This window comes from Malus domestica, chromosome 07, assembly GCF_042453785.1.
Source record: "Malus domestica chromosome 07, GDT2T_hap1".
Lineage (NCBI taxonomy): Eukaryota > Viridiplantae > Streptophyta > Magnoliopsida > Rosales > Rosaceae > Malus > Malus domestica.
The window spans coordinates 7682581-7709777 of NC_091667.1; the positions used below are offsets into that span (position 1 = coordinate 7682581).

At 37.0% G+C, this 27197-nt stretch overlaps 3 protein-coding genes and 1 long non-coding RNA gene across 6 annotated transcripts; 2 read left to right on the top strand and 2 right to left on the bottom strand.

Moving 5' to 3' along the window:
- Positions 1 to 4170: 4170 nt before the first annotated feature.
- Positions 4171 to 6194, bottom strand: LOC139197283 (uncharacterized). The gene is made up of 3 exons (XR_011582520.1): positions 5800 to 6194; positions 5622 to 5718; positions 4171 to 5520 (listed from the first exon to the last, which is right to left on the bottom strand). It is a non-coding gene; the product is annotated as an uncharacterized lncRNA (long non-coding RNA).
- A 6726-nt stretch (positions 6195 to 12920) lies between these two features.
- On the top strand, positions 12921 to 14524 carry LOC103410080 (xylulose 5-phosphate/phosphate translocator, chloroplastic-like). Its single transcript, XM_008348847.4, has one exon. The coding sequence runs from the start codon at positions 13014 to 13016 to the stop codon at positions 14430 to 14432; it is 1419 nt and encodes a 472-aa protein (XP_008347069.2). The 5' UTR covers positions 12921 to 13013; the 3' UTR covers positions 14433 to 14524.
- Positions 14525 to 19713: 5189 nt separating this feature from the next.
- Positions 19714 to 22133, top strand: LOC108173739 (B3 domain-containing protein Os04g0386900-like). Of its 3 annotated transcripts, none has more exons than XR_011582668.1 (4): positions 19714 to 19876; positions 21019 to 21182; positions 21433 to 21737; positions 21922 to 22133. XR_011582668.1 is itself a non-coding variant. In XM_029105452.2 (4 exons), the coding sequence occupies exons 2-4, from the start codon at positions 20488 to 20490 to the stop codon at positions 21736 to 21738; spliced, it is 540 nt and encodes a 179-aa protein (XP_028961285.2). In that variant the 5' UTR covers positions 19812 to 19876; positions 20477 to 20487; the 3' UTR covers positions 21739 to 21876. The 3 variants fall into 3 exon arrangements, 1 of the variants encoding a protein (XP_028961285.2); XR_011582669.1 differs by having other exon boundaries at positions 19765 to 19876; positions 21025 to 21182; XM_029105452.2 differs by lacking the exon at positions 21922 to 22133 and adding an exon at positions 20477 to 20563 and having other exon boundaries at positions 19812 to 19876; positions 21025 to 21182; positions 21433 to 21876.
- Positions 22134 to 22986: 853 nt separating this feature from the next.
- On the bottom strand, positions 22987 to 26917 carry LOC103438898 (protein NUCLEAR FUSION DEFECTIVE 4-like). The gene is made up of 3 exons (XM_008377437.4): positions 26304 to 26917; positions 23852 to 24792; positions 22987 to 23759 (listed from the first exon to the last, which is right to left on the bottom strand). Exons 1-3 carry the CDS (start codon positions 26610 to 26612, stop codon positions 23258 to 23260), a joined length of 1752 nt encoding a protein of 583 aa, XP_008375659.3. The 5' UTR covers positions 26613 to 26917; the 3' UTR covers positions 22987 to 23257.
- Positions 26918 to 27197: the final 280 nt, after the last annotated feature.

Below are 27197 nucleotides of genomic sequence, written 5' to 3' on the forward strand. Positions count from 1 at the left end.
AACCATTACAGTGGTTCCGACTCATGTGCAGTGTAGTGTTGTATAGGTCACTTGCAATCACTCAGGTTAGATTGACTAATGAGCTATGAATTCAGCCGTATAGACCTCTGCAGGGGTTCCGGCTAATATGTTATTTTTTCATGAATTTATTATCACCTGAGTTACTTATTCTATTTTATATTTTGACATGGCATACTTATGAAAATGGATATGTGAAGCATGAATTGAAATATATGTATATATATATATATATATATATATATATATTTATATATTATATTCCATTTCTGGATAAATTATACATGTTTTACGGCGAGTGATTAGAGCATTTGATAATGAAATGGTTTTGAAAAGCTTTGTTTTTGCCTACTCACACTTTCTGTTTTGCGCCCCTCCAAGTTTTAGATAAGCTTGTTCATTGGTGGCTCACGAGAATTAACTAGAGGTTCTGACAGACTATCACAAATGTAAGGCATCTTTGGGTGTCGTTTAATTAGTGCTTGTTTTCTGGACTGAACTTAGGTTATGCTCTGATTGTGTATTCACACATTTTCTAGCACTTACCTTAGCTAGTACTCTTATGAATTCGTTTTTAATTATTCGTATTCTCTATTATCATTATTGCTTCCGCATTATGCACATGGCTACATCATCCTCACGTGACGGCCAACATGCCTGATTCGGGTCGGGGTGTGTCAATAATTATTATTAAATTTAGCACTCAAATAAAATATACTATTCATGAGATTTGGAGAGTTTCAAAAATCTAAACAACCATGTAATCATCGTCTAAGCGTAGAGGATCCAACCATGAGCATTTTTATATGCTTTCACATTTTTCAAACTTGTACATCAATAATTACGAATTTTATTTATTTTGAAATCCTTGAAAAAATATTATTCATGAGGGTTTGTATGGTTTTAAACATTCAAACAACGATGTGCAATCCTCAGAACGTAGAGGATGCATCACGAGCGTTTGCATATTTTCTTCACATATTTTCGCACTTGTAAATTAATTATTATAATTTTTTCAATTTGTTTGATATTTTTAAATTACTTGATATTTTTAATTTTAGTGTGCTTGATAGTTTTTTAATCCCTCTCTTTACCTATAGTATATTATAAAATAAATAAATAAAACTTAAATCTTTTAAATTTATATAGAACTAGCCTCTTGCCACACGCATACGCGTGTGGAAATTGACCTTTTTTAAATTTTTTTATTTAAATAATTAATTTACATATTTTTAAAAAATTATTTTTAAAAAAAAAGAAATAAATTAAAGACGTGAAACCACCCACTAACGCGGGAATTTTTTTCTTTCTATAATTTTAAATATTAATATCTTTCAAGATGATGCTGCTCCATATCAATATCTTTTATTGGCTCAATAGTAATCTCTCTTTCTTCTATGAAATTTGGCTTTATTCTTTATCTTTTTTTTTCAACAATAATTTGTGTAAATTGTGATAAAAAGAATATCAATTGGATTTTATAAGGTGACTAATTGTAAGTTATCATCATTTAGTTTTCAACAAGTGCAAGGATGCACTGGTGGCACTTCCCAAGTAGTGTCATCACAATCACAATCTACCAACAAAAGTTACAAATCACTAGCAAAGAGAGGCAAGTCATAGAAGCCTTGAGTATGAAGGGAGTTTATATGTCAAGGTGACACTCTACCGTTGAGTTATAACTCTTCCCTTGCCTTGTCTTGCCCCTCATCGAGAAATAGAACTAACTAATCCTAAGGCAAATGGTCGAGAAATTCAACGCCACTATTCTTGAACAACTTGGAGTCGAGCCTTCTTTTCACACTAGTACGGATACAAAAATAATGGGAAAAATTGGATTCAATTGTCAACTGTTCCTATCGGACGACCTTTAATATACTTCACCAAAAGTAAAAGAGAGTCTTTTTGCTAAGACTTTCTCTGTAGCAAGGTCGACACAAAGAAAACAATTCATTCTACTAAAAAGGAATAACCAGAGGAACACCTGGCTATAGCTATACCTCTCCAGCGTGAGGAAGGGACAAAGTAACTCAACTAGAGCAAGGAGCTACAGAACAAAGTATGAACATCCAGGAAGTTGCAAAGGAATTTCCGAACAACCTTGCAATCATACAAGACGTCAAGATAACTGGTAAGGGATTCCATGATTATAGATTATAAGTTTATAACCCTAGCCCATTCCCATTTTGGGCGGAACAAATCTACAAATTCTTTGGACCTAAAAAAGCCATTCAAGTTCTTTATCGATTAGGTATCAGTGGGAACATAAAGATAAAAGAGTTACATAAGTATCAGATCGACCAAATTGAACAAATGATAGGTCAAGATCATGTTGTTCATTGGGAATTGAATAGGGGAGAATGGGCAAAGGGACCTACGACAATCACAGAATGCCCCGAATAATCGACCCGTTTGCCAAGCAGAGTCTCATGAAATCTTCCCTTTTTTCCTTCAATTACATCTGAAAACGACTTGTAAACCTTATTATGATCGTCCCTCATTGGTTGTCTACGGATTCCATTATCAAGAAGTGTATCCACAACCTCTTGTACCAATAAGGGGAAAAATGCGCTCAAGCATGCGAAGAAAGCTCTTCGAGCTTCCCTTATATTATAGAAAGGTTTGTTTTGTAGAAAGGACTTCAAAATATCGCATAAAATAAATAAAATAAGTAGGGGCTTTAAAGCTTGTTGTAGTTTAGGGGTGCGCAGGTTTGGAAACCTATACAGGGAGGCTAGCTCGCAATGACTTTCTCTGAAAGGGGCTCGCTTCAGACTAAGCCCTAAATGAGTAAGGCAACCAGGAAATAAACCTAGTTGATCAAAAAGAATTTTCATTTTTGACGCTGATTGAAGCAGGGATAGCCTCCACGTAACTAACACGGTCGTCTTTAGCAAAACAAACTTAGCTCTACTTAGCCCTACCTAATACGGAGCAGCACCGTTTCTTAAGCACGATCAGAAAAGAAAGGCTTAAATGCATGCTCGATCGAATAGAGGACAAGAACCGGGCCATTACTGGTTAAGTTACACGACCAGTCGGCCTTCTGCTTTCCCGGGATTTCCTTGCGCCCCGGGTAGATAATAATGACCGCACTCCAAACCTAACATGGTAGTGTTATTTTTCATTAAAATACAGTTTTTACAAAAAGACTCTTCTATTCCTATGCCATACCGGGCTTGGACGATGTCTCCCGAACAATCTCAGTACATATGGCGCAAGACGATTCCACATATCGAGGTCGGAATGAGATCGTGTGTTTTCACGTCTATCTTTAAAGAAATGCCCCAAAATCTTACAATCAAAGTTAAGAAACCCGCATGAATTGGCATTTTCCGCTGCTTTCTTGGTTGACCTTTGCGGATCCAACTCCTCTCTGAGGAAGAGAACTTTGGCTGGGACTGGTAACGATAGCCACAGTTCATTTTCATGTTGCTGATGCGAGTCGTGTAATAGGTGAATCAATTCTAGACCGTTCTAATGTCACTACATAAATGGAAGAACACAGCTTGTAACCATTTTTGTTCTTTTCTTTTGTTTTTCTTTTTTTTTTAATTTGAACCGTTGGATATTGATTCTATAGTTGAACATTTTTTTTTTGGGACAAACGATATTATCTATACTAAGGGGTGATGGAGTGGGCTAAGTCTCACAATGGGTTATCAATAATGTGGTTCAAATTTATCTTTGCCGAGAATCAAATGTAAGATTTCTCACTTACAAGTGAAGAGGCATACCACTAGACCGTAGTATTAAGGCCATCTCCAACCGAATGGTCCAGAGGGCAGAAAATAGCCCGAAAACTATCTCCAACCGAGGGCCAGTGACACACCCCGATCCCGATATTCCCCGAATACCAAGAAAGACACGTGCTAGCCGACACCCGAGGGTGACGAAAACGATTTATTGAGTGCAATTGCTGAAAATAAAGGATAAGTAAGACTTATAAATATAAAAGAATAAAGAATAAGCATTTAATGAACGTGTTCAGAGCATACAACTAACTAGAACACTAAAGGAAATAATATAAAATTAGATGAACAAAGGAGTGGGTCCTACACTGAGAGGACTCGAAGATGCCGAAGCAGAAGTGCCTGGATGCCGGGATTGTATACCTTAATTCTAAGTCCTGAATGAGGCGCAAAATAAACATGAGTGGACCAAGTTGATATATATGTATATAGTAAAACAGTTATCAACGTACTAACCCCCAGGTTTTATGAAAACACATATACAATGATAAACATAGGTTTTCTGAAACCTAGCATGTCGTGCAATGTCTCAAATCATAACTTATATATATAATAATCACTAGTGAATTGTCCGATAACCCCCAGGCCTATGCCGGCTCCCCGTCTCTAAGCAGACAGTTAGAGAAAAATACACTTCAGGCCCTATGCCAGCTCCCCATCCTTGTGCTAAATAGTCAGAGGAAACACACTCCAGGCCATATGCCAACACCAAACCGTCGCCCATGATGGACCGGAATCTATCCCTACGTCCCGTAGCAGAAAAGACCACTAGGTAAGTGCAAAACCACTGAACATATATATATTGAAAAGCAACTTCATAGTATAAAGTCAACATCATCTATACTATAAAGATGTGTTCGAAACATGTTCTAAATATCATATCATCATCCATCGGATATTCTATAAGAACATGGGTTATAGGAAAAATAGTAATAATTCAAACTAGCCTTAATAAGCATGTTATTTCAAAGCGTTTCATAAAACGTAATCATTAAATCATGCCTTTCATGTATGCACTTCTACTATTAAAACATGCATTTTTAGAAGGGGTCCACTCACAGTACTTCGGCCGAAGAGCCATGCAACTAGGGAAGACAAAAACGCCACTATAATTGCCCCTAAGCACATAAATGGCTTAATTAATAAAACTATATAATAGCAATTGAATTGGGAAAACGGACATTGGAAACGAATTCAAAACGTCGAATTACTCTAAGAAGGGTCTCGTTTAAACTTCGTAAACGTCAATAGAATATTCCTTGAATATTCCCTGACGGAATATTTCCTAACGAAATATTCCCCAAAAAGGGTTTGGACCAGTTAAGGTTAAGTTCTAGAAGAATGGGTTAATGGGTTAATGGGTTTAGGCTAAGGGCTAAGGGGTTTGGGTTTTTAGATAAAAAGGCTTAGGGCTTTAGCTAATTTGGCCCAAAGGCCTTTAACTTAAAACAATTAATAAAAAATACATAATAAAAACTGAAATGGGTTTTGGGTTGGGCTTGGCAGGAAAGGCCCAAAGGCCTTGGGATTTTTGGGTTGCAGAATTCAAAGGAAGGAGAAGGCCGGATTCGGCCGGAAAACTACACCAACTTTAAACGGCCATAACTTTATCAAAACTCAACAAAAGCGAGTGATTCAAAAATAGAAATTGTATCCCTAGAAGAGACGAAGAGAATGGTACCTTGCACGATGTCTAACTCACCATGGTTTGGCTAGAAAACGCCTCGAAAGCCGTCGGACTCGTTGGAAACTGGGTAAGATTCAAATGAGTATAACTTCTTCAATACTCAACGAAATTAGTTGAAACAAAAAGGAAAGTTGTAGTACTCAGTGAGACGAAGAGATTGATACCTTGTACATGAGCCAAATCATGGTAGTTTGGTAGGAAATTGCCTGGAAAGTGGCGGTGCTTGCCGGAAAATTTGGAAAAGCTTTCCCAAGCTATTTTCTGTGATTCAAATGTACACACAACTTAAAACAAGCTTCGATCTAACCCTAAAACACATCCCAAGGGTTTTTAGAAGCTTACCAACGTTGAAAAATCCAGAAACTCATCGAGGAAGACGATAAACAGTATCAGCCGAATGGAAAAGAGGGGTTTGGGGTGTCCTTTCTTCGATTCTAAGCTCACTAGGGTGCTAATGGAGATGTTGATTTTGTTGTGGTGATGTTTGTTGGTAAGAAAATCCCTTGGAGGGGCTGAGATAGAGAGAGCCGAGAGAGTGTAAGGGAGAGTGAGGGAGGAGAGAGAAAGAGAGACTTTTCAAAAGAAAGAAGAAAGAAAAAAAATAAAAGAAAGGGAAAGGGAACGGGGGACAAAACAGGGGGTGGGCCCTTTGGGCACATCATTTAAGATCCAAAAACAATTTTAAAAGCAAGATAATCTCAAACTTAGTGAAAATACAATTTAAATTAGGGGTGGGTGTAACAATCTACCCCCCTTAAAAGAATTTCGTCCCCAAAATTTAAAATCACTTACTAAACTGAAATACTCGAAAATAGTAAGAAGAATATATGTATAAAGAGAAATTAAGTCAGAGTGGATGCATCAAAGAGAATATGTCACACCGTCGCGAGTGGGTTACAAAATCCTCTATCATGCATCCAAGCTCTTACTTTCTTCCCCATCAGTGTAAAAGTAGAAAACATACTTTAATAAGATATAAAGTCAAAAACATATATTGACGTAAGGTCAAAAATAAGTACACAAAATACTATAGCGTCAAAAATAGATATGTACTAACATATAGGTCGAAAACTCGTGCTGAACTTAAAACTGAAAACGGAAAATACTTCCCCCAAAACATTTGTAATGTCAAAAACAAATAACTAAAGTAAATGAAGTTAAAATACTTATACTGAAAACCAAAACTGAAAAATGAGAGTGGGTCTCGCCTACGCATACGAAACGTCACGCAATTCAAGAACATGAATCTTTGGTTAGAGTCCCAAGAATAACAATTCCGCACAACTGCTAAAGACGGATCTTCCTGCCCACTTGCTTAACGAACTCAACAAATAAGTTATCGATACAACGGTCTGCAGCTCGCAATACTTACAACACATTGTTGTCTCGATAAGCAAGCAGTAATTTCCTGAGGGTGCATAATTTCACACGTCGTAAATTCGATCATCCGAATACTAGTTCACAATACTCCCCGGCCAACTAGTGTTGCATGTAGAAACCCTTGTACCATGTCGCAAAAGTGCCATACTCAAACCGAACAAAATAAGAATTGTCGTCGTAATGATTCCATCTAGCACCAAGTACACCATCCTCCTCGGTTCTTCCAAATGTGACTAACTACTCCAAAATTTTGTCAACAAAGAACCCATTTTAAAATTGTACCTTGGGATTCAAGAGAAACGGCTACCATGTTAGTAGTAGACCCAAAAGCTCGAGCCAAGCAAGTAGAAAACGAGATTCACCTTTCCTAATAAGCAGTATCTCTTGGGAGTTGTTGTAATGCTCAATCCACCTCTCCATTTTTGCTTAGTTGCAGATCTCTAGTAAAATAGGGTCAAAGTTGGTAGAAAGAAGAAGGACTTTTTTGTTGTGAGTATGTTGATGTCGAAACAGTTCTAGCAGGTTTGTTGGTGCACTCTGGAATGGCACCACAGCATGATCGAGTCTTGTACTTTGGATTTAATGGACTTGTTTTGACCCTCAATTTCTTGAGTGTTCTTTCAGCCTTCTCGACATGGTTTCTCGCTCAATCAGTGAGAAATTCACGATTGATCGTTTCCGCGAAAGTGTGCACCCAATTCGTGTCGATTCGGACAGGAACGATAAGAGCATAACCTTTTCACAAGCTTACCAGACTTACCAGAAAGAGTTCCTCGTGGGTGTGAAGTTTGAGTCGTCTTTTGGTAAGAAACCGGTGAAGATTGGGGTACAGATGATTAGCAGATTGCATCACTATCTTCACGCTGAATTGAATGGACACCACTCATTATATATCTTACTTTGGTAGACTTTTTCAATGATGTGATGTGTTCGTCTCAACGCAGCTTTCTACTACCTCTCACCAGGATCCTTTGGTTCGAGAGCACGTGGGCGTGAGGTTTAAGCGGTCTTTTAGTAAGAGTTGGTTGAAGGTTTTAGTACAGAAGGTCAGCAGATTGTATCACCATCTTACTAGAAATCATAGGCATCACATCTGTTATTTTCCAACGATATGTGTTCGTCTCAACACATATTTCCACTGCTTCACTTCTGAACCTTATTGTTGATTGTTACACCCACCCCTAATTTAAATTATATTTTCACTAAGTTTGAGATTATCTTGTTTTTAAAATTGTTTTTGGGTCTTAAATGGTGTGCCCAAAGGGCCCACCCCCTATTTTGTCCCCCGTTCCCTTTCCCTTTCTTTTATTTTTTTTTCTTTCTTCTTTCTTCTGAAAAGTCTCTCTTTCTCTCTTCTCCCTCACTCTCCCTTACACTCTCTCGGCTCTCTCTATCTCAGCCCCTCCAAAGGATTTTCTTACCAACAAACATCACCACAAAAACATCAACATCTCCATTAACACCCCAGTGAGCTTAGAATCGAAGAAAGGATACCCCAAACCCCTCTCTTCCATTCGGTCGGTACTGTTCATCGTCTTCCCCGATGAGTTTCTGGATTTTTCAACGTTGGTAAGCTTCTAAAAACCCTTGGGATGTGTTTTAGGGTTAGATTGAAGCTTGTTTTAAGTTATGTATACGTTTGAATCACAGAAAATAGCTCGGGAAAGCTTTTCCAAATTTTTTGGCGAGCACCACCACTTTCAAGGCAATTTCCGGTCAAACTATGGCGAGTTAGCCGGCGTATGAAGTATCAATCTATTCGCCTCGCTGAGTACTACAACTTTCCTTTTTGTTTCAACCAATTTTGTTGAGTATTGAAGAAGTTATACTCATTTGAATCTTACTCAGTTTCCGGCGAGTCCGACGGCTTTCGAGGCGTTTTCCGGCCAAATCATGACGAGTTAGACATCGTGCGAGGTACCATTCTCTTTGTCTCTTCGAGGGATACAAAGTACCGTTTTCAAATGGGTTTTCGGTTGGGCTCGGCAGGAAAGGTCCAAAGGCCTTGGGATTTTTGGGTTGCAGAATTCAAAGGAAGGAGAAGGTCGGATTCAACTGGAAAACTACACCAACTTTAAACGGCCATAACTTTGTCAAACTCAACGAAATCGAGTGATTCAAAAATGGAAATTGAGTGATTCAAAACTCAACTATTTTTCTAGTGGGCTCGTGGGCCCCACTAGAAAAAAAAGGCCAAAGGACCAACCGACTGGCCCAACCAAGCCATCCAGCCAACCTCGGGGTGGGCCATATGCTGACATCATATTTTATTTATTTTTTCAATTTTTTTTAATTTAAAATTTCTATTTTTTTTCCTATAACTTCCTTAAGTAATTAAATAACATGAAGTAACATGAAACAACATTAAACAATATTAAACAACATTAAATAACATTAAGTAACGTTAAACAAAAAAAAATGTTAACATGAAACTTAAACAACATTTTAAAAAACATTTAACAACATGAAAATTATTGACAATCCATAACATAAAATTATTGAGGTAATTTAATTTAAGTAACCATAGCAATTCAATTAAAATAATAAATTATTTTTGGCCCTTTGGCCCTTGGTTGGAGATGGTAAGAAATATGGTTCTGCATTGTTCATTAAAATATTAATTTCTTGGAGGGCCAGAGGGCTAAAACGAGCTCTCTGACCCTCCTTCGGTTGGAGATGACCTAAGTGGCTGCAATTGAACATTTAAATATTGTGTTTAAATTAGAGCTTAGTGGAGTTGACGTGGAGGTGGGGTGGCGCACGTAATTTTAATCTTGATTTCAAATCGTTGTTAGGTCTTATATGGTAAATTAATGAGGCCATATAAACCTGGCATTTGTGTTGTGTTTTTCGTGTTTGTGTCGTTTTCGTGATATACCCGATAGCTTAATTGATCGTGTCCCGTAACACCTATTAAAGTAAACGGCAAATATGACCTTACCCGAAATTGACCAATTAATATTATCAGGTAATATGACTGACCCGTTACCCGTTAAAGAAAATATATTTTAAATCAATAAATAATGAAAATCTAAAAAAGAATAAAGTTTAAACGATAATTGACAATTAAATTTAAATATGAGGTTTATGGATTATGGTGTCGGATTTCGAAGTTGACCCATTCACGAAAGTTGTAAAGCTTGTCATTACGAGTGATTGTGTATTTTTTTTTTACATTTTTCACAATCCTATAATAATTATTATTAAGTTTAGCACTCAAATAAAATATACTATTCATGAGATTTGGAGAGTTTCAAAAATCTAAACAACCATGTAATCATCGTCTAAGCGTAAAAGATCCAACCACGATCGTTTTTATATGCTTTCACATTTTTCAAACTTGTACATCAATGATTACAAATTTTATTTATTTTGAAATCCTTTAAAAATACTATTCATGAGGGTTTGTATGGTTTTAAAAATTCAAATGACGATGTACACATCATCAAAACGTAGAGGATGCATCATGAGCATTTGCATATTTTCTTCACATTTTTCACACTCGTAAATTAATTAGTATAATTTTTTCAATGTGTTTGATATTTTTTAATTACTTGATATTTTTAATTTTCGTGTGCTTTATAGTTTTTTAATCCCACTCTTTACCTATAGTATACTATAAAATTAAATAAATAAAACTTAAATCTTTTAAATTTATATAGAACTAACCTCTTGCCACACGCATATGCGTGTGGCAATTGACCTTTTAAATTTTTTTTATTTAAATAATTAATTTACATATTTTTAAAAAATTATTTAAAAAAAAGAAATGAATTAAAGACGTGAAACCACCCACTAATGTGGGAGGTTTTTTTATATATTTTTTATATTTTTAAATATTAAATTCATTCAAAATAAAAATATGGTTAAATACTTTAGCTTCTTTTGGTTCAATTGTAATTTATGAAATTCTTAAAGGGCAATGTATGGTATTTTGAATGTTTCACCATTTTAGGGTGCTCACTTTATATATATAGATAGATAATACAATAATACAATTTAATATACAATATGGCTCTTGTATTTTATAGTAAGTTTTTTTTAGTACTTTAAAAAATTAAAATCATCACAATAAATTTTCTCTTAACGTGTCGAAACATGTTACCTGTGTGTCACTCGTGTAAACCTCTTAAGGACCTGTTATTAATGGGTTCTTATTTTGTGATCCAATAACAATCTGATTAGTTATCGTATTGACCCGAAACCCATTATTTTTGTGTCGTTTATATGTCGTGTTAAGGGGTTGTGTAAGAAATGGTCAGGTCTAAGGCCATATGTGGAAACTAAATAATTAGTTTTACAACACATTAAATATTGTGTTTAAAACTGATAGTAGAGTACATATGACAGTTGATGAATGAGGAATGCAAATAAGAAAAGGAAAGTGAAAAAAAGAGGGAAAATTTGGGAATATAACCATTTTGAAAACCATTTAATGAAATATGGTCTATATTTTTCAATTCTTATAAAACTAACCAAAATTGAAGCTAAAAAGACTTAATTACTCTTATGTCAAAAGTCTCTCTTCTTCTCCTACCTCGGGTGTTTGTTTCTTTACTCTTCATCTCTATTCCAATTGTTGAAACACTACAACCACACTTCTCTTTACTCAAATGCAATTGAACCAAGTGATTATTATGTCAAACGCAGAATTGCTGGTTTTTGTGTTGATCTTAAATTTGTTGTTTAGTTTCTTAGGTAGCAGTGAAACATCAGAGTACATCTATCTTAAATGCCCACTCTTTGGAACCGACCTTATGTGCTAGGTTTCTTGAATGTCTCTTTAATTTTGTTTTTAATGATTTTTTTTTTCAAAACAAATATGATTACATCTAAAGCTAATTCGGTGTTTTTCTAAGAGCACTTCCACCGGGGGTAGGATAGGCCGGTACACAGCCAAAAAAATGGCCTAGCACCTAGGGAAGTCTCTCCAGCCCACGGGATTGTTTGGCACCCAGCCTAAGCTGGTCTCCAAGCCAGCCCAAAATTGACAGGCCTTGGGACCGGCCTACATGACGTCATGATCTAAAATCGGTGACGACGAACTTCATCTCTGGTGAGGAAAACGGCTGGACGACGCAACCTTCGAGGACGAGGCCGTCGACCCGGAACTTGCTGTTAAGGACGAGCTGGTCTTGGAAGCTGTTGAGGACAATGACATACAAATTCGACGATGCAGCTGAAGGTCAGGGCGTAGGTCTAGAGGTGGCGGGTTTGGAGCTGGCGAGCCCGGGCGCTGATGTCGACCAGTATGGGGCGGGTCATACCGCGGAGGACGGTGGAGAGGAAGCGGAGAGTGAAGGGGAGGTGGGGATTTGATGGAGGGTGGAGATGGGGGGTGGGTCGGCATGCTCTAGTCTAAGGTGCATTTTTGGGGAGAAACTCAGAAAGTAAAAATCAAATTATTAATTTTTATTATTTTATAATAAAAATTAATAATATTTTAATAAAATTGATTAGGCTATTTAGTTTTAGGGATGAAGATGTTTTGGTCTATTACTGTTCACTGGGGTCTATTACTGTTCACTTGAGTGGATAAATGCGCTGGATGATGTCGCAAAGTCTTTAGGGGTGGAATTGCTCTAAGAAAAAAATAAATGGGTTTGTTGTTCTTATTTTATTTAATTGTATGAATTGCAGGTTAATTAATTTGTTCATTTTATGGACCAAGAATGTAAAAGGTATGGAGCTGGCAAGTTTTCTTACAAATTGAAGAATATAAAAGACATGATTCTGGCAAGTTGTATTAGAAAACGCGAGACTCAGAACCCCATTTCAGGGGAGGAAATGTATTCCTGCATTAGTGTTTAATATTGGTCAAATAGTACATGAATTGTATGGCAAGTATGATGGGAAGTGAAACACAGATGAAATTGGAAAAACTGAAGCTAGCACTGCTACTTCCTAGACAGTTAAGAGCAAAAGAGGAGGATATTAGTAATTAAGAGTATACTAGTACTTTTTATCGATTTTTTGTTATAATTATTTGACATTTTGATTCCATTGGTCGGTCAAGAGTCAAACGCCGCCTCTTACCGAAGCCTCTTCTAGTAAATTGCCTTTTGCCTCAACAAAATATCTTACGCATATTCCAAACTGAAAAGGAATTACAAAATCTCCAACCAGAGAATTAGAAAAATCTCGGGTCCTCAAATCTCCAAACCCTGCGTATTTATATGTACTTGCAGAGTCTCTGTCCTTCTCTCTCTCTCTCTCTCTCTCTCTCTCCACAACGGCACAACCACAACCAATTGCCACAACACCAAATGCTTACCTTGAATCTCAGTTGTCCTTCTTCCCCTGTCACTTTCTCCAAATCCCGCCATCAACTCCCCCCTATTAATGCCTCCTCCTCCCCTTCCTCATCACTTCTCACCAGAATCCAAACGCACTCATATCCTCTGCCCCAAGAACCCACCTCTTTGAAACCCCAAATATCCTCCAAATTCTCAAGCTTTACCAGAATCCATGGCTACCCATTTGGAATTTCTTCAAAAGAAACAAAACCCATGTGCCAGATTCGAGATTTGAGCTCAAAGATCAGCCATTTGAGCAAAACCTGTGGATTCCCATCTGGGTTTGGAACAAAACCCAAATCCCAAATCCCCAAAGCTGCTTCTGAATCAAATCCAGGAGGAGAAAAGGAAGCCGCAGTATCAAAGCCCAAGGCCACCACCGTCCGGCTCGCGCTTATTTTTGGGCTCTGGTACTTCCAAAACATTGTCTTCAACATCTACAACAAGAAGGTACTGAATGTCTTTCCATTTCCATGGCTTCTCGCATCTTTTCAGCTCTTTGCTGGGTCTGTCTGGATGTTCATTCTCTGGTCTTTGAAGCTCCAACCCCGCCCGAAAATTTCAAAACCTTTCATCGTTGCACTCCTTGGACCTGCATTGTTCCACACTGTAGGCCACATTTCAGCATGTGTCTCCTTCTCTAAGGTGGCTGTTTCTTTCACCCATGTAATCAAATCCTCGGAGCCCGTTTTCTCAGTAGTGTTTTCGTCGTTCCTAGGAGATTCGTACCCGTTACAGGTCTGGCTCTCAATTCTCCCTATTGTAATGGGTTGTGCTCTAGCTGCTATCACTGAGGTGTCATTCAATGTGCAAGGCCTTTGGGGTGCTTTGATTAGCAATGTCGGGTTTGTGTTGAGGAACATTTACTCGAAACGTAGTTTACAGAACTTCAAGGAAGTAGATGGGTTGAATTTATATGGTTGGATCAGTATAATTTCGTTCTTCTATCTGTTTCCCGCCGCTATTTTCGTTGAAGGGTCTCAATGGGTTCAAGGATATCACAATGCTCTTGCAGCTGTGGGAAAACCATCCACATTGTACATATGGGTGTTGTTATCCGGAGTGTTTTACCATCTCTATAACCAATCGTCGTATCAAGCACTTGACGAAATTAGTCCCTTGACCTTTTCAGTTGGAAACACAATGAAGAGGGTGGTGGTAATCGTATCGACTGTGTTAGTGTTCAGAAATCCAGTTAGACCTCTTAATGCACTTGGCTCCGCCGTTGCAATATTTGGGACTTTCTTGTATTCGCAGGCAACAGCTAAAAAGAAAAAGGGAGGTGAAAAGAAGGATTGAATATAATTTACTTGGTCTGGTAAAATTTGTGATTTTGCTTTGGTTTATTATACAGCTATCAAGTTTTAATAATGGCTCAGGTTTTGATATCATCATTCCTTCCCTTTGATTTCATACTTGCTTCCGTGTGTGTTATTGGTGAATGTATGCTAGGATTGATGAGGCCTTTATTCTACCTGCTTACTTGTTACCTGCTTGTCGGGCGTGAAGTTTTTGTTCGAAAGTCGAATGATTTAGTTTTGGTGTTTATTTGAGCCTAGAGAGACCTAGGAAGTTCATTGCAGAGCTTTGCCTTTTGGTTAAGCTTACGCATATGGAGAAGGTCATTTTATAGTTAAGTTTCAGATGCATGTTGTCTGGCTTTATAGTTACGCGGCACCTGAGACTATGAAGGTTTGGGGAACATGGTTTACTTGTAAGATAGTAGTTTATAGTGACATGATGAAAACCTACGCTTTAGTAAAATTTTAAGCAAAGCAAAGAAACAAGGATGGCTATAGATGAACCCAAAATTCCAAGGAAGATATGGAGCCCCAAATTCATCCTTCACATTGAGTAGACCAAATTCACATGTTATTGAGTTTCTGTCGTGTTAACCTCTGTTTGTCATTTGCATGATCGATGAACTTTACTTCTCTTCTTTTTCTTTTGCATCTAGTTCCGAGACCGTAAGCGCTGCTTCATTATTTTCAGTTGCAACGTTTAAACTTGTTTGTCCATTTTTCTGTCATATGCAATGCAACGACCGCACTATTTTGTTACGTTCCACTGCTCATCTTTGTAGAGGTAGATTGATACTGCTAACTTGCATTCACAATATTGTAGAAAGATTTGCAGAAAGTCGAAAATATTCGCCAATTATGCTTACGTTAACCTCCCCCAGTATAATTCGTCGATTGCCAGGACGCGATTGTTTATGTACGAAGCACTCATTCGTCACACTAGAGGAGGAGAAACTGTTTTTGAGCCACCGAGCAACGACTGAGATATGGAAATTGGCTCCCATTGAAGTAGAGATGTCAAAACTGCGCGGCACGAGCATGGTGCCGGTACTGTATTGTGGTACTGTAGGGACGACAAAACTAAATAAAAACCAGCAGTGGGGTCTTATTGCTGCCAAACACAAGAAATTCACTTGAACAAAAAATGGGGATACACATGTTTCGTCTACAAACTTAATTCATGTCTGACTGGTGGTGATGAATGGCTCCCCACTATTCCATCTCTCTCTCTCACATACACACATCTGGTTATTGAATAAACCAAATCAAAATGTTGACCAAAAAAAAAAAAAAATGCAAATCAAAATGTGTTGCTCTATTATTTGTATGTTTTCAATTTTTTGTTTTCGTCACTTTGTAAATTCATATGTCATTTCGTCTCAATCACGCTACAAAAAAATGTACACTAACATGCAAATTACAAGCTGAGACAATAGGTGCTAATAAAACCAAGATTTCTACTGTTTAAGTGGGAATGTATTGACTTGACTTAGTAAGAACGTACAATGATGAGGTGCAAATTTGAGATGTAAAAGTCCAATTTACAGACTTATTTTTAATGTTGTGTCACAAGCTTCATAAGTTCCACTACTAAAGTGATCATGCAACAATATTGTCCCCTAAGGCCATCTCCAAGGGTTTGGCTATATTTTAAGAAATACCGCAAAACTATAATTTTTCATCTTCAATGGTGCAGGGATTATATTTTGTTCCTCTCAATATATTATTACTGGTATCAAGCACTGTTGGGAATACAATGGAGAGAGTGGTGGTAATCGTATCCACTGTGTTAGTGTTTAGAAATCCAGTTAGATCCCTAATGCATTCTAATCCGCTTGAGTCCGTGTGTGATATTGGTGAATGTATGCTAGAATTGCTGAGGCCTTTATTCTACCTGTTCACTTGTTACCTGCTTGTTGGGTGTGAAGTTTTTCGAAATTCGAATGATTTAGTTTTGATGTTTGTTTAAGCCTAGAGAGAACTAGGAAGTTGAGTGCAGATTTTTCCTTTTGGTTTTAACCTTTCACATATGGAGAAGGTCATTTTATAGTTAACTTGCCTGAGAGTCTGAGACTGAAGGTTTGGGGGAACATGGATTACTGGTACGGTAGTTTACCGTTCATATCCTTCTTGAGCTTCCCTACCTTGTAAGAAGAAGCTACAACGTGTAGAATATTGGCAACCGATGAGTTGTATGTACACCCTGATTCATCTAAACTATTGAGTACCAAGTTTTTCTCAACTCAAAAAACTGTTTTTGAGCCACCGAGCACCGACTGAGATATGGAACTTGGCTCCCATTGAAGTAGAGGTGTCAAACCGGCACGGCACGAGCACGGTGCCGGTACTGTAGGGACGACAAAACTTAATAAAAACCAGCAGCGGGGTCTTATTCCTGCCTTAGCAAAGACAAGAAATTCACTTCAACAAAACATGGGGATATATATCCTTCGTGTTTTACTCTATTATTTGCATGTTTTCACTTTTTTGTTTTTGTCACTTTTCAATTCGTATGTCATTTCGTCTTAATTACGTTACAAAAAAATGTACATTAATATGCAAATTACAAGCTGAGACAATAGGTGCCAATAAAACCAAAATTTCTACTGTTTAAGTGAGAATGTATTGACTTGACTTAATGAGAGCGTACAATTAAGAGGTGCAAATTTGAGATGCAAAAGTCAAATTTACGGATTTGTTTTTAGTGTTGTGTCACAAGATTCTTAAGCTCCACTACTAAAGTGGTCATGCAACGATATTGTCCCCTAAGGCCATCTTTAATGGTTTGCCCATACTTTAAGGAATAGTGCAAAGCTATAATTTTTCATCTTCAATGGTTTTGGGATTACATTTTGTTCTTCTTAATATTTTATTGCTTTTTAGCATAAATATTAAGGAAAACTAATGAAAAATGCTTAAAAACTATGAGTTTTAATGATAAGGACAAAATAAAGGGTAAAGTGAATAGTACCAGGATTGACTTTTTAGTGTAAAAATGTGGTTTTTCGTTAAAGTGAACAGTACCAGGTGTTTTTCGTTAAAGTTCCCATAATATTATGATACAAAACTCACACATCAACTATTATTTGTTGTTTAAATTACTATTTATACCTATTTAAATATAATTTTTGGAACATATTTTTTTTATAAAGAAAAAGTATATCAAAAATATCTATCTTTAGAGATAAATATTTCGAATATGACAGGTGTAAAATTGAGAACTATAGCAAAATAATTTTTGGTTTAAAAATCTGTTTTTACGTTTTCAAAGTAGAAAAAAATCTTGGCCTTTGGATTTAACAGCAACGTCATCTTGTGGACAAAAGGCCACGAGTGCATGATAAAACATGTAAACCGCACCACATGATTGCTGCCATATGCTGTTCCACACAGCTTTTTCACTTCATGGGGCCGGAATTTTGTTTGTGTAGATTTTTTTGCCCTTCATTGGAACTGAATTTTGAGAAAGAAAAAAAAAGCTACTAAATCCACTTTATTGTCTTATTTTCTCATCCACGTTATAATTCTACTCATCTTAAAAAATTAAAATGTTATTTTCCCACCCACTATTATTCTCAAAATAACCTTTAATATATACATACATATGAAATTATAAATTGTCTCTTAAAAAATATAACAAATAATATGTAAATGAAACGCACTAATGTCTACAAATTCAAATGGAAATGACAAAGGTATCCAAATTCAAATGAATTTGACAACCTAAAAATACGATGGACAAATTCAAATGGTCTACACATAAATTATTCTTCTACATTTTCAATGGAAACATAATCTTCTACCTCTTCCGTAGAAGTGTCATCTTCCACCTGTTCAATGAAAAAGTCATCTTCTAAGTCCATTGATATTTTTTTTACTTTCTCTAAATGAAAGGAGATGAAAATATGAGTTAGAATTTAAGGTAGACAAATAGTCTCCCACGCCCAATTTTTTTTTTTAAATTAAGCAAAGCAAGATAATTAATGTCCTTATCAATCTTTTTGCAAATGGACAAAATTGTAATAAAAAAAATCATTAAAAGGTGGGTAGGAAGACAAGACATTGGAGTGTGATCACTAAAAAAAAGGTTAATTTTGGGTTTTAGCTTTTTATTGGAGATGACCTAAAACCTAGGCCTAATACTCTTGGTATTACGCGTAATGAACCTCAAGTGGGGAGATATTTTTTTATGGAGAAAGCTTTGCTGCTGAAAAAATTAGCTACTACTAGCAAATCATCGGTGGACATTTGTCTAAATTGTGATTATAAAATCAATTATTTGGATACGTGTCCACCCGTGATTCACTAGCAATAGGAGCTACTGCTGATTTTTAAGTAGCCAAGCTCCGTTCTTTTTTTATATACTAGGAACATCAGTTGTTACATCAAATGTCATAATATAATTGGAGAGATTCAGTGTTTCTCAACTTGTATTATAACAAGTATTGTACCGACTCGTGTTCTAAGTAGATTGAAAATTTTCTCCACATTCACTTATGACAATACCTAATGATTAATTTGTGTTTAAAACTTATATATCATAAAACTGTGTGAATGCACACATAATTTGACTAAAGATGAAAGAATGAAAAGTCAACATTGTAGCTTAGTAGTAAAAGTTTGGTTTTCACTATTTTGGAATGTACATTTTCTTCATACATTTAAAAAGGTGCCGGATGAAAACCTCTATATATAGAGATGCATTTGTAACTTATACATCACAAGATCAAAAGTAGAAAGTGAATACCAATCTTTTTCTCCTCTTTACTTGCGTTCATTGTCTGATACAATTACAAAAATAAAAAGTGCAATACATTACTCCTCTTTCATTTTGGTCTCTAGCAAATTTCTCACTCACATTTGCCTATTAGTAACATTATGAATAATTTTTGCGTTATATGATGATTATGGAACATCGGTCACAATTCGAACTTAAAGTATAATAAGTATGCCAATTTCAAAATTTAAGATGTCATTCCAATTCCCGCGCTTCTTGCCTTCAGGGTACAATCCAGATTCCAGATTCCTAGATAGAAATTTATAGGTTTTTAAAAAAAAAAAAAAAATCCCTTAAATTAAAATGGGTTGATTGGCCACTTAATACTATGATCAGTGAAAGAGTTTACGATTGATTTTTATCAAAGACGAATTTGAATCAGATTATTGCTAGTTTATTTTGAACTTTAGTCCACCCTTCCACCCATGTAGATAATATTGTTTCTTCGAAAAAAAAAAAAAAGAATTGTTATTAGCATTCCAAAAATCTCATTCTATGCTCTAAACTTTCTACGTTAGAATGAAATTTTTGGAATGTCAATAACATTTCGCCCAAAAAAAAAAGGTTGATTGATTCCCTCTGCCCTTCTCCCCTGCTCGTTCACTGTCATCGGCTACCCTCACCTCAGTGACAGTGACCAACCCACTTCAACCAGGTTCTCCAAGGTATAATTTTTCCTATTAAAATTGGTTTCAAATTTCCTGGTCTTAAGCTTTTATCCTTAATCGTTAATGTGGTATGCCTCATGACTTATGGGTTTTGAATGAATTACGTTGTTCATAGAGCACAAGAGGTGGTTAGTTTGGAAAATACTAGGTTTATGTTTGTTTGTTTATCTTTTTGTTGGATATATCTTTCCTTGGACTCTCAAGAGTTTGAATATATTTTCCATTTGTGGGCAACGTTATGTTGGAGCTCAAAATGGTCTTAAAATCTCATATTTGAAGAAAACCTGTTCACCATTTTTCTTCATTGTTTCGCTCATCAACTTCAATGGCCATTGCTTGCGGAAATATTTGAGATTGCGGCAAGGTTATTTTTTAAAATTATGAATGCTCCTCAATTACTGGCTTCTGATGGCGATCCATGGTTGTTCTCCGATGGACTAATACCTCCACATTTTTTCGATATGGTTGCGGATGTGGATGTGGATGTGGTTGAGGTTAAAATAATTCTTGATATTCATATGTTTTTAGCTTCACTTGTGGTCACTGGTCAGTCTGAATATTTTCAATCTTTTATCCTCATGTTTTTGGAGTTTACAGACAAGCTTTAGATGACTCTGGTGATTCATGGCCAGCATTCCGTACAATTTACTTCCGTTCCACACCCCTGGGATTTGGGGGCTTCAGGTGCAGAAGTTGGTTGACAATAAAATTATAAAAATACTTTCTTTTAAACACGTATATATTCTAGTTTGGCTACTCGCTGTTCGGAATACTTCTTCATATAATCCTGAAGTTTTTAGTCTATTGGCAAACTTTATATCAGTCTCCTTAGTTCATCGTATGTTTTGTAACTGGTTTCCTTGTGTTTCACTTTCACCCTTTCGGATACTTCTGAACAGTTTTATTTTACGTACTAGGTAAAAAAGTTCTCCTTTTGCTCATCATTTGCAATATAATTTATGTTTCCTGCGCCAATGCATGTTTTGTGAAGTTATTTTTGAAGCTGTTAGCAACTTGTCATAACCTTCAAAATTTCTGACTTAGTTTTCGTTGCAAGATGTTTTCTTGTGTTTTGCGCTGTTAGGTATCTTTTCATTAAGAGCATGATCTGTTTCGTTGATAATTTCCTTTTTGTTAAGTTCCAGTTGCTAAAGTAGAAGATCCTCAAATGGGAGACCAACGTCACGAACCCATATCAAATCCCACGATTGAATTGCAAGGGGATGAGTTTTGGCCACTCTCGAAGAAACCCTTTTTTGAAGTCATCATCAGAAAAGCAAATGTCAAGCCCTCTTATCAAATGGTAAGTATCTTATCTTCCCATGATAAAAAGGTGGTGAGGTATCCGACTATGTCAACTTCTTAACTGTTGATACGGTCCACATTAACATTATTGTCAATAGGCCATTGCAATGGAGTAACAATTTGTTGAACCAGCGCAATTAAAGATAATTTGGTTGCTGCTGGAACTTTTTTTTCTTTCTGTCTTTGCATCAATACCGCTTTAAATCCATAAAAGTGTGCAGTACTCATATGCTAATTTGTTGGAATAGGTGATCCCGGCCAAATTTCAACCAACACTACCTTCCTGTTCAATTCCTACAGTTCTCACGTTTGGGGGCAAAAACTGGGAGATGACATATACTGGTGGATCCATTCAGAGAAAGTTCGATATTAACTGGAGAGAATTTGTCAACGACAACAATTTGAAGGTTGGAGATGCATGTGTATTTGAACTTCAGGAGTGCAGCAGCACAAAACTGGCATTCAGAGTCCAAATTCTCAGAGGTGACATCCCATCTGAACTTCTAGGCAATCTCAAGGGTGATATTGTAGATGCACCAATTATTATTGATTAGTATATTCGATATTCCAGAGGTCGCACTTGGTGCGATGGCAAGTGCCTTCGCCCATGAGCGGTAGGTCTCGGGTTCGAGACTTGGGAGCAGCCTCTCCATAAATGGGGGTAAGGCTAGCCGACATTCACCTCTCCCAGACCCTGCGTAAAGCGGGAGCCTTGTGCACTGGGTACGACCTTTTAGTATATTCGATATTCCCTCCCTCTTTCATCAATGCTCTCAGTTTCCCGAGTACATTATTGTCAGGAGCGAATATAATTTGAATTTGTGGAACTCCAGCGGATCCTGTTAAGGATGCTAGATCTGTATACTATTGAGTCCCTTATGTTGTTCCAGTCTAGGCCTTATGGTGTAATCTGACATGATATTTTATATATAAGAATCTATTTTATGCACATTTGGATACGTTTGAAAGAATGTTATTTAGTAAAGTCGGTTTCGATAACTGTCCACTTTAACAAGTTCATACCGTTCAACTGATCTGATGTCTCAAAATGCATCAAAAAACCTGAGGAATGAATTCTGAAGGTCACATAATCCACTACTGTGGCAATACTGTCTATTTCTGATGAGTTGGGAGATTTTCTGTGACTATCACAATTCTCGGTTTGAAGGACTTCGTTGTCCCCAAGGGATTCTTGAATCTGATGTAACTGAAAGAGGATGGCACCGATTTATTAAACCTCTAAGTTGTCTTTGTTTAGTCCTTACGTATGTTTAATAATTTAGGAGACTCTGTAGTTCCGTCATTTGATTTAAGATTGTATCTTTTCATTCTGTTATTTCATTTCTTTTTCTCTCAGAAGTTGAGCAGTTACTGGGAAAAAAAAAAAGAAAAAAAAAAGAGAGCTGTTACCGCTGATTAGCTATTTGATTGCTTCTCCAGCCAACAGTAGACAAGAATGCTTAGACTTTCAAACCCTGATTAAATATATTGAGTAGGATGTTAAAAAGAAAAAGAAAATCTCAATCTGTTGAACTCTCAATCTGTTGAACAGTAGTTGAACTCCTGTAAATCGCAGTAGTTTATGGCGTAAAACCGGTTTATAAGGTTTGGGGCTAGCTCAAGCAGTGAGGGGATAGGAAAAATGATTAGGAATTTGGGATTAGGATAGATGATGAATTTGACCTGGACAAAAATAACCTGGTTCTTACAGTAATGTTTTTGTTGTTTATATGCAACTGTAATTTGTACTTTGAAGCATGTGTGAAAGAATACATAAAGAAAAAAAGGGCACAACAAAAACAGAAGGGTGAAAGATGGTTAGAACCCATCTACAAAAATTTCTAACGTTCTTCCTGACATCTTACCTTCTACTATGTTACAGGTAATCTCTTTATCTTCCCAGTCTGAGTAACAAGCATATACTCATTGCTTACATCTATGTTTTCGTATCTTTGACTCTCTTTGAAATCCTACACATCTTTAAGCTCTTCCCGAAGTTAACATGATATGAAATGCCACACATCTATTAGCTTTTCCAGAACTTACCATTTATAAAAACAGGCGAATTTGAAGCTAAGAGGAGGTTTGTAAGGAGGATTGTGTGACTTGCGTCTTAGTCCTATTCCTCTCAAACCGATTATAAGCAGTCCTTGTTCGTAGGAATAGTAATAAGCTTGAAGCTAACCCTACTATTGAAATACAGCCCCACCATATGAATGTCTGCCTATAGCATGAGCTTCCCATGCACAATGTTGCTTCCTTTAACAAGCTCACTGAGGTTGTTGAGCTTCCGTCATTGGAATCATACACCAAAGCTGCAAGAAGGCCGTATAGGAGTGAGCCAATTGGGATGTTGGTGATGAGGATGTTGTGGTTTACGCCAGCGCTGTTTGGGCCGAAAAGCTCTGATGTAACTGACACAGCTGCAGAGAACACAAAGCCGGAGCTTATCCCAATCAAGCCTGTTCCAGCACGCAGCATTGCCTCACTGCCTGATGTAGCAAGCAGAATGAAGGCAATTGGTGTTGGCACCAGAGCAACTAGTAGCCATCCAGTCCTCGCAAAATAAACCTTGCTGCATTAGCAAGACGCAGGTTAGTTTTTATTGCATCAGGTTTTTTTTCTCATTCTCCAATTGATAAAAGCATTAGTTTTTTAGATACTTACTCACGCAGGAAATCTGGTGCAGCTGAGAGCAAACGGCCGAAGAAGGAGCATGAAGAATATAGTGTGACAAGAGAAGTAGTCAGGGAACTGTATCCAAGTGATTGTGAAATCTGGCCAAGATTGTTGCTGTAGACCAACCCAATAGTTCCCCCACAAAAGTATGCAGCATAGTATAGCCAAAAATCCCATCGACGTACAAGCAGCCTAGCTGAGTGCTCTTCACCTAGCACTGTCAACCTATCTTTTTCCATCACCTTCCCAAAACACGCAAAACACCCAAAAAAGCGTTCCTTGTCTACCAGCCCATATGAATTGGAGTTCGTGGAATTTGTGGCATTTGTGGCCTTCGTGGCATTAGCATTTTCACTTACATCAATGAGTTCCTTATGAAGCTCAAAATCATCAGTGTCAACCAGATTGAAGGTTGATGAGTTTTCAGAACGTAGGCTTGAGGGGAAGTTCCTACGAGCCCACTCACGTGCGTATGCCATGCCAGGCAGACACAGAGGTAGGGTTAGGAGACAAATCGCACCAACTAAGAGTGTCCGAGCTTTTGACACATCAGAGGATAGTGAGTTAAGGAGGAGGAGATATATGCCTGTGACCACAGCTAGGATGTTTAGGAAAAGAAAAATCATGGAGTCACGACGAGTGGCCTCAGCAGGAAGTGATTGAACTGGGGGCTGACGGAGCACAGGGATGAGTGCTAAGCCGGATGTGAAGAGAGGAACTAGAGCATTAAGGAAGAGGTAGATGGTATCGTCGCTCGGGTTTATTGCATTGGCAATGAGGGTGTAGAGGGCGGCACTTACCCCATTGAAACTGACTGTGAGAGACAACGCAAGTGCCCGGTTGGCTTGGAAGTGTCTGATGCATAGAACATAGCAGACTGTGTTGAACCAGCAGATGCTGCATCCAGCCAACAAGCATAGAAGGAATACCTGCCAAGCCAAAATACTTAACATTAATCATCTGGTTAGTTGTTTTTTGATCCTCAATCTTCCTTTGGTTTTTATTTTGTTCTCAATTGTTTTTGCTACTTTTTCATTAATAGGTTCTTATGAAGTGATGATCACTTGGCCTAAACATGTATTGTGTCCTTATTCTTATTTCTTTGAAGCTTTTTGTCTTATTTATTCAAAGAAATAAACCTTGATAGAGATTTGTAGCATAAGTAGTTAAGAGCGTTCATTCTTGCATTTGAAGCCATGTGTACTATTCTAATCAATATTGGTTCTTTAGAAACATAAAAAACACAAACCAACCTACCTTAGTTTATCAGAGTAAGAAGTTGATTTATGGAAGGTTAAGAGCGTTTATTCCTGCACCTGACGTCACGTGTACTAATACTTCGTGACTGGTTATTTAGAAAAGAAACATAAACAAACCTTCCTAAGTTTAACAAAACAAATAGTTGATTTATGAAAGGTTAATTTAGTGTATGATCATTTTTTTATTCTGTTTTTTATTTTTTACCACAGTAAATTCATTTTTTTTTACAGAGCTGAGTATTTGTCTAGGTAAAGATGGATGACTCCCATGACCTCATAAACGAAGGGGATATTTGATATCAAATTATAAATCTCGGGAAAAGAAAATGGATTTACTCTAACATTATCCTTTTTTCTGTCTATTTTTGGATCTTTGTCACTGACTTGTAAGTTTCTGGTGTTAATATAATATTAGCCTTACTATAACATTAATTTTGTCCTTTTGAGAACTGATATATTTAGGTCCACAACTTTTTTATTTTCGTTTTTTGAATTACGATTATATAATTACCAAGGGACGAGAATTTTGGCATAGCTACACAATGCACCAGCAAGAATAATGTGGTGTCATACACGCCATTAACGGGAATTAAACTTAGAACTTCTAACTTTTAAATAATGAAAAATACCTCTAAATCGAAATACTAAATGACCTACAACTTTTATTTTGACGGTATTTTTTTTCTCTGTGCCGAAACAAAACCAAAACAAAAAAAGAGAGGGAAATAATTCATCGTCTCCCGGTTTCTAGTTTTTTTTGGGGGTTTAGGGTTTCTAGTTTATGCAACATAAAATGGTTTGGATTTTTCTTTTGGAAAGTGGTAGATGGAGTCCTAACTTACACATCAGCCTGATGCTTTTGTGGTTGTTGTGGTTACTGTGTGGAGCCGTGGAGGTTAGAAGTTCACCAATTTTAGGCCAAACTTCCCCTTGACTTTGCCAAGAAAATACAACAACTAAACAAAAAAAGGAAAACAAGAAAAAGAAAACCCACTCCAACAAAATTAGAAATGAAATATTAAACAAGGGTAGCGATTTTCACTCTCGTTTTCTCTTCTTGAACTCGTTTTTATGTTTTTGTTCATAGATTCTTCGTTGATTTAAAGAAAGAAAATGAGAGAGCGAGAATCACATAATTTCGATAAAAGAATTAAAAGAAAGAAAGATGAGAAGTGACTAACCATAACATAAGGCAGAGAGATGAGTCTTTGAATGACAAACCATTGGAGGCCATAACCAAACAAACCCATGAAGGCAGCCATGAACATAACAACCCACAAGGGAAAATACATGAGAGAAACCCCAGAACACCAACCCAATGCCTTCCCCATATCCGAGGCCACCGATAGATAGTTGAGCTGCACCTGAGAAATCCCCAGCACAGATTTCAGGTCGGATGAATAGGACGCGAAATCAAAGTTCGTTCCTGTGAACGCCTGTATCCATGTCGCCGCCACGAGTATCATCCATTTTCTTGATTGCGCAACCATTCTTTCTCGGACCCCGAAATCTTTGATTTCTAATTCAAATTGTTCTTTGAATCAGAAACCCAATCCGCATAGGATGTAGAAAAAACAAAATGGGTTTGTGGGGTTTGAGGGAGAAAGAAGGGGTTTTAGAGGTAGGTTTTGTTCTGGGTTAGGATTGGATTGATGTTTTGTTATGGTGGTGTAACTATATTCGGCAACTGCTATGTTTGTACATGCTGGTGGTGTTTGTTGTTGCCCTCTTTTTTATGCATCAGTTTCTCTCTCTACAATCTATATATATATATATATATACACACACACATGTAAAGAATCAGATAAGGCAGTAATATTTCTGTGAAAGGAAGGGTTGTTTGGATATTTGTTACGTGCTGGTGGGTGAAAATTGCTTGTGCGTTAAGATATTGATTTGTTGAGCCTTGTTTTGAGGAGTTTATATTATATGTAGATGGTGGTTAGTAGTTCAAACTTGCAAGCATATTATTGCTGGGACTGGACTGGGAGCCTGGGATATTTATTAGTTAATTTAATATGATTTTTGCTCAAAAAGTCTTTGACTTTTGCTCAGGGAGTTTTTTCTTAGACCGT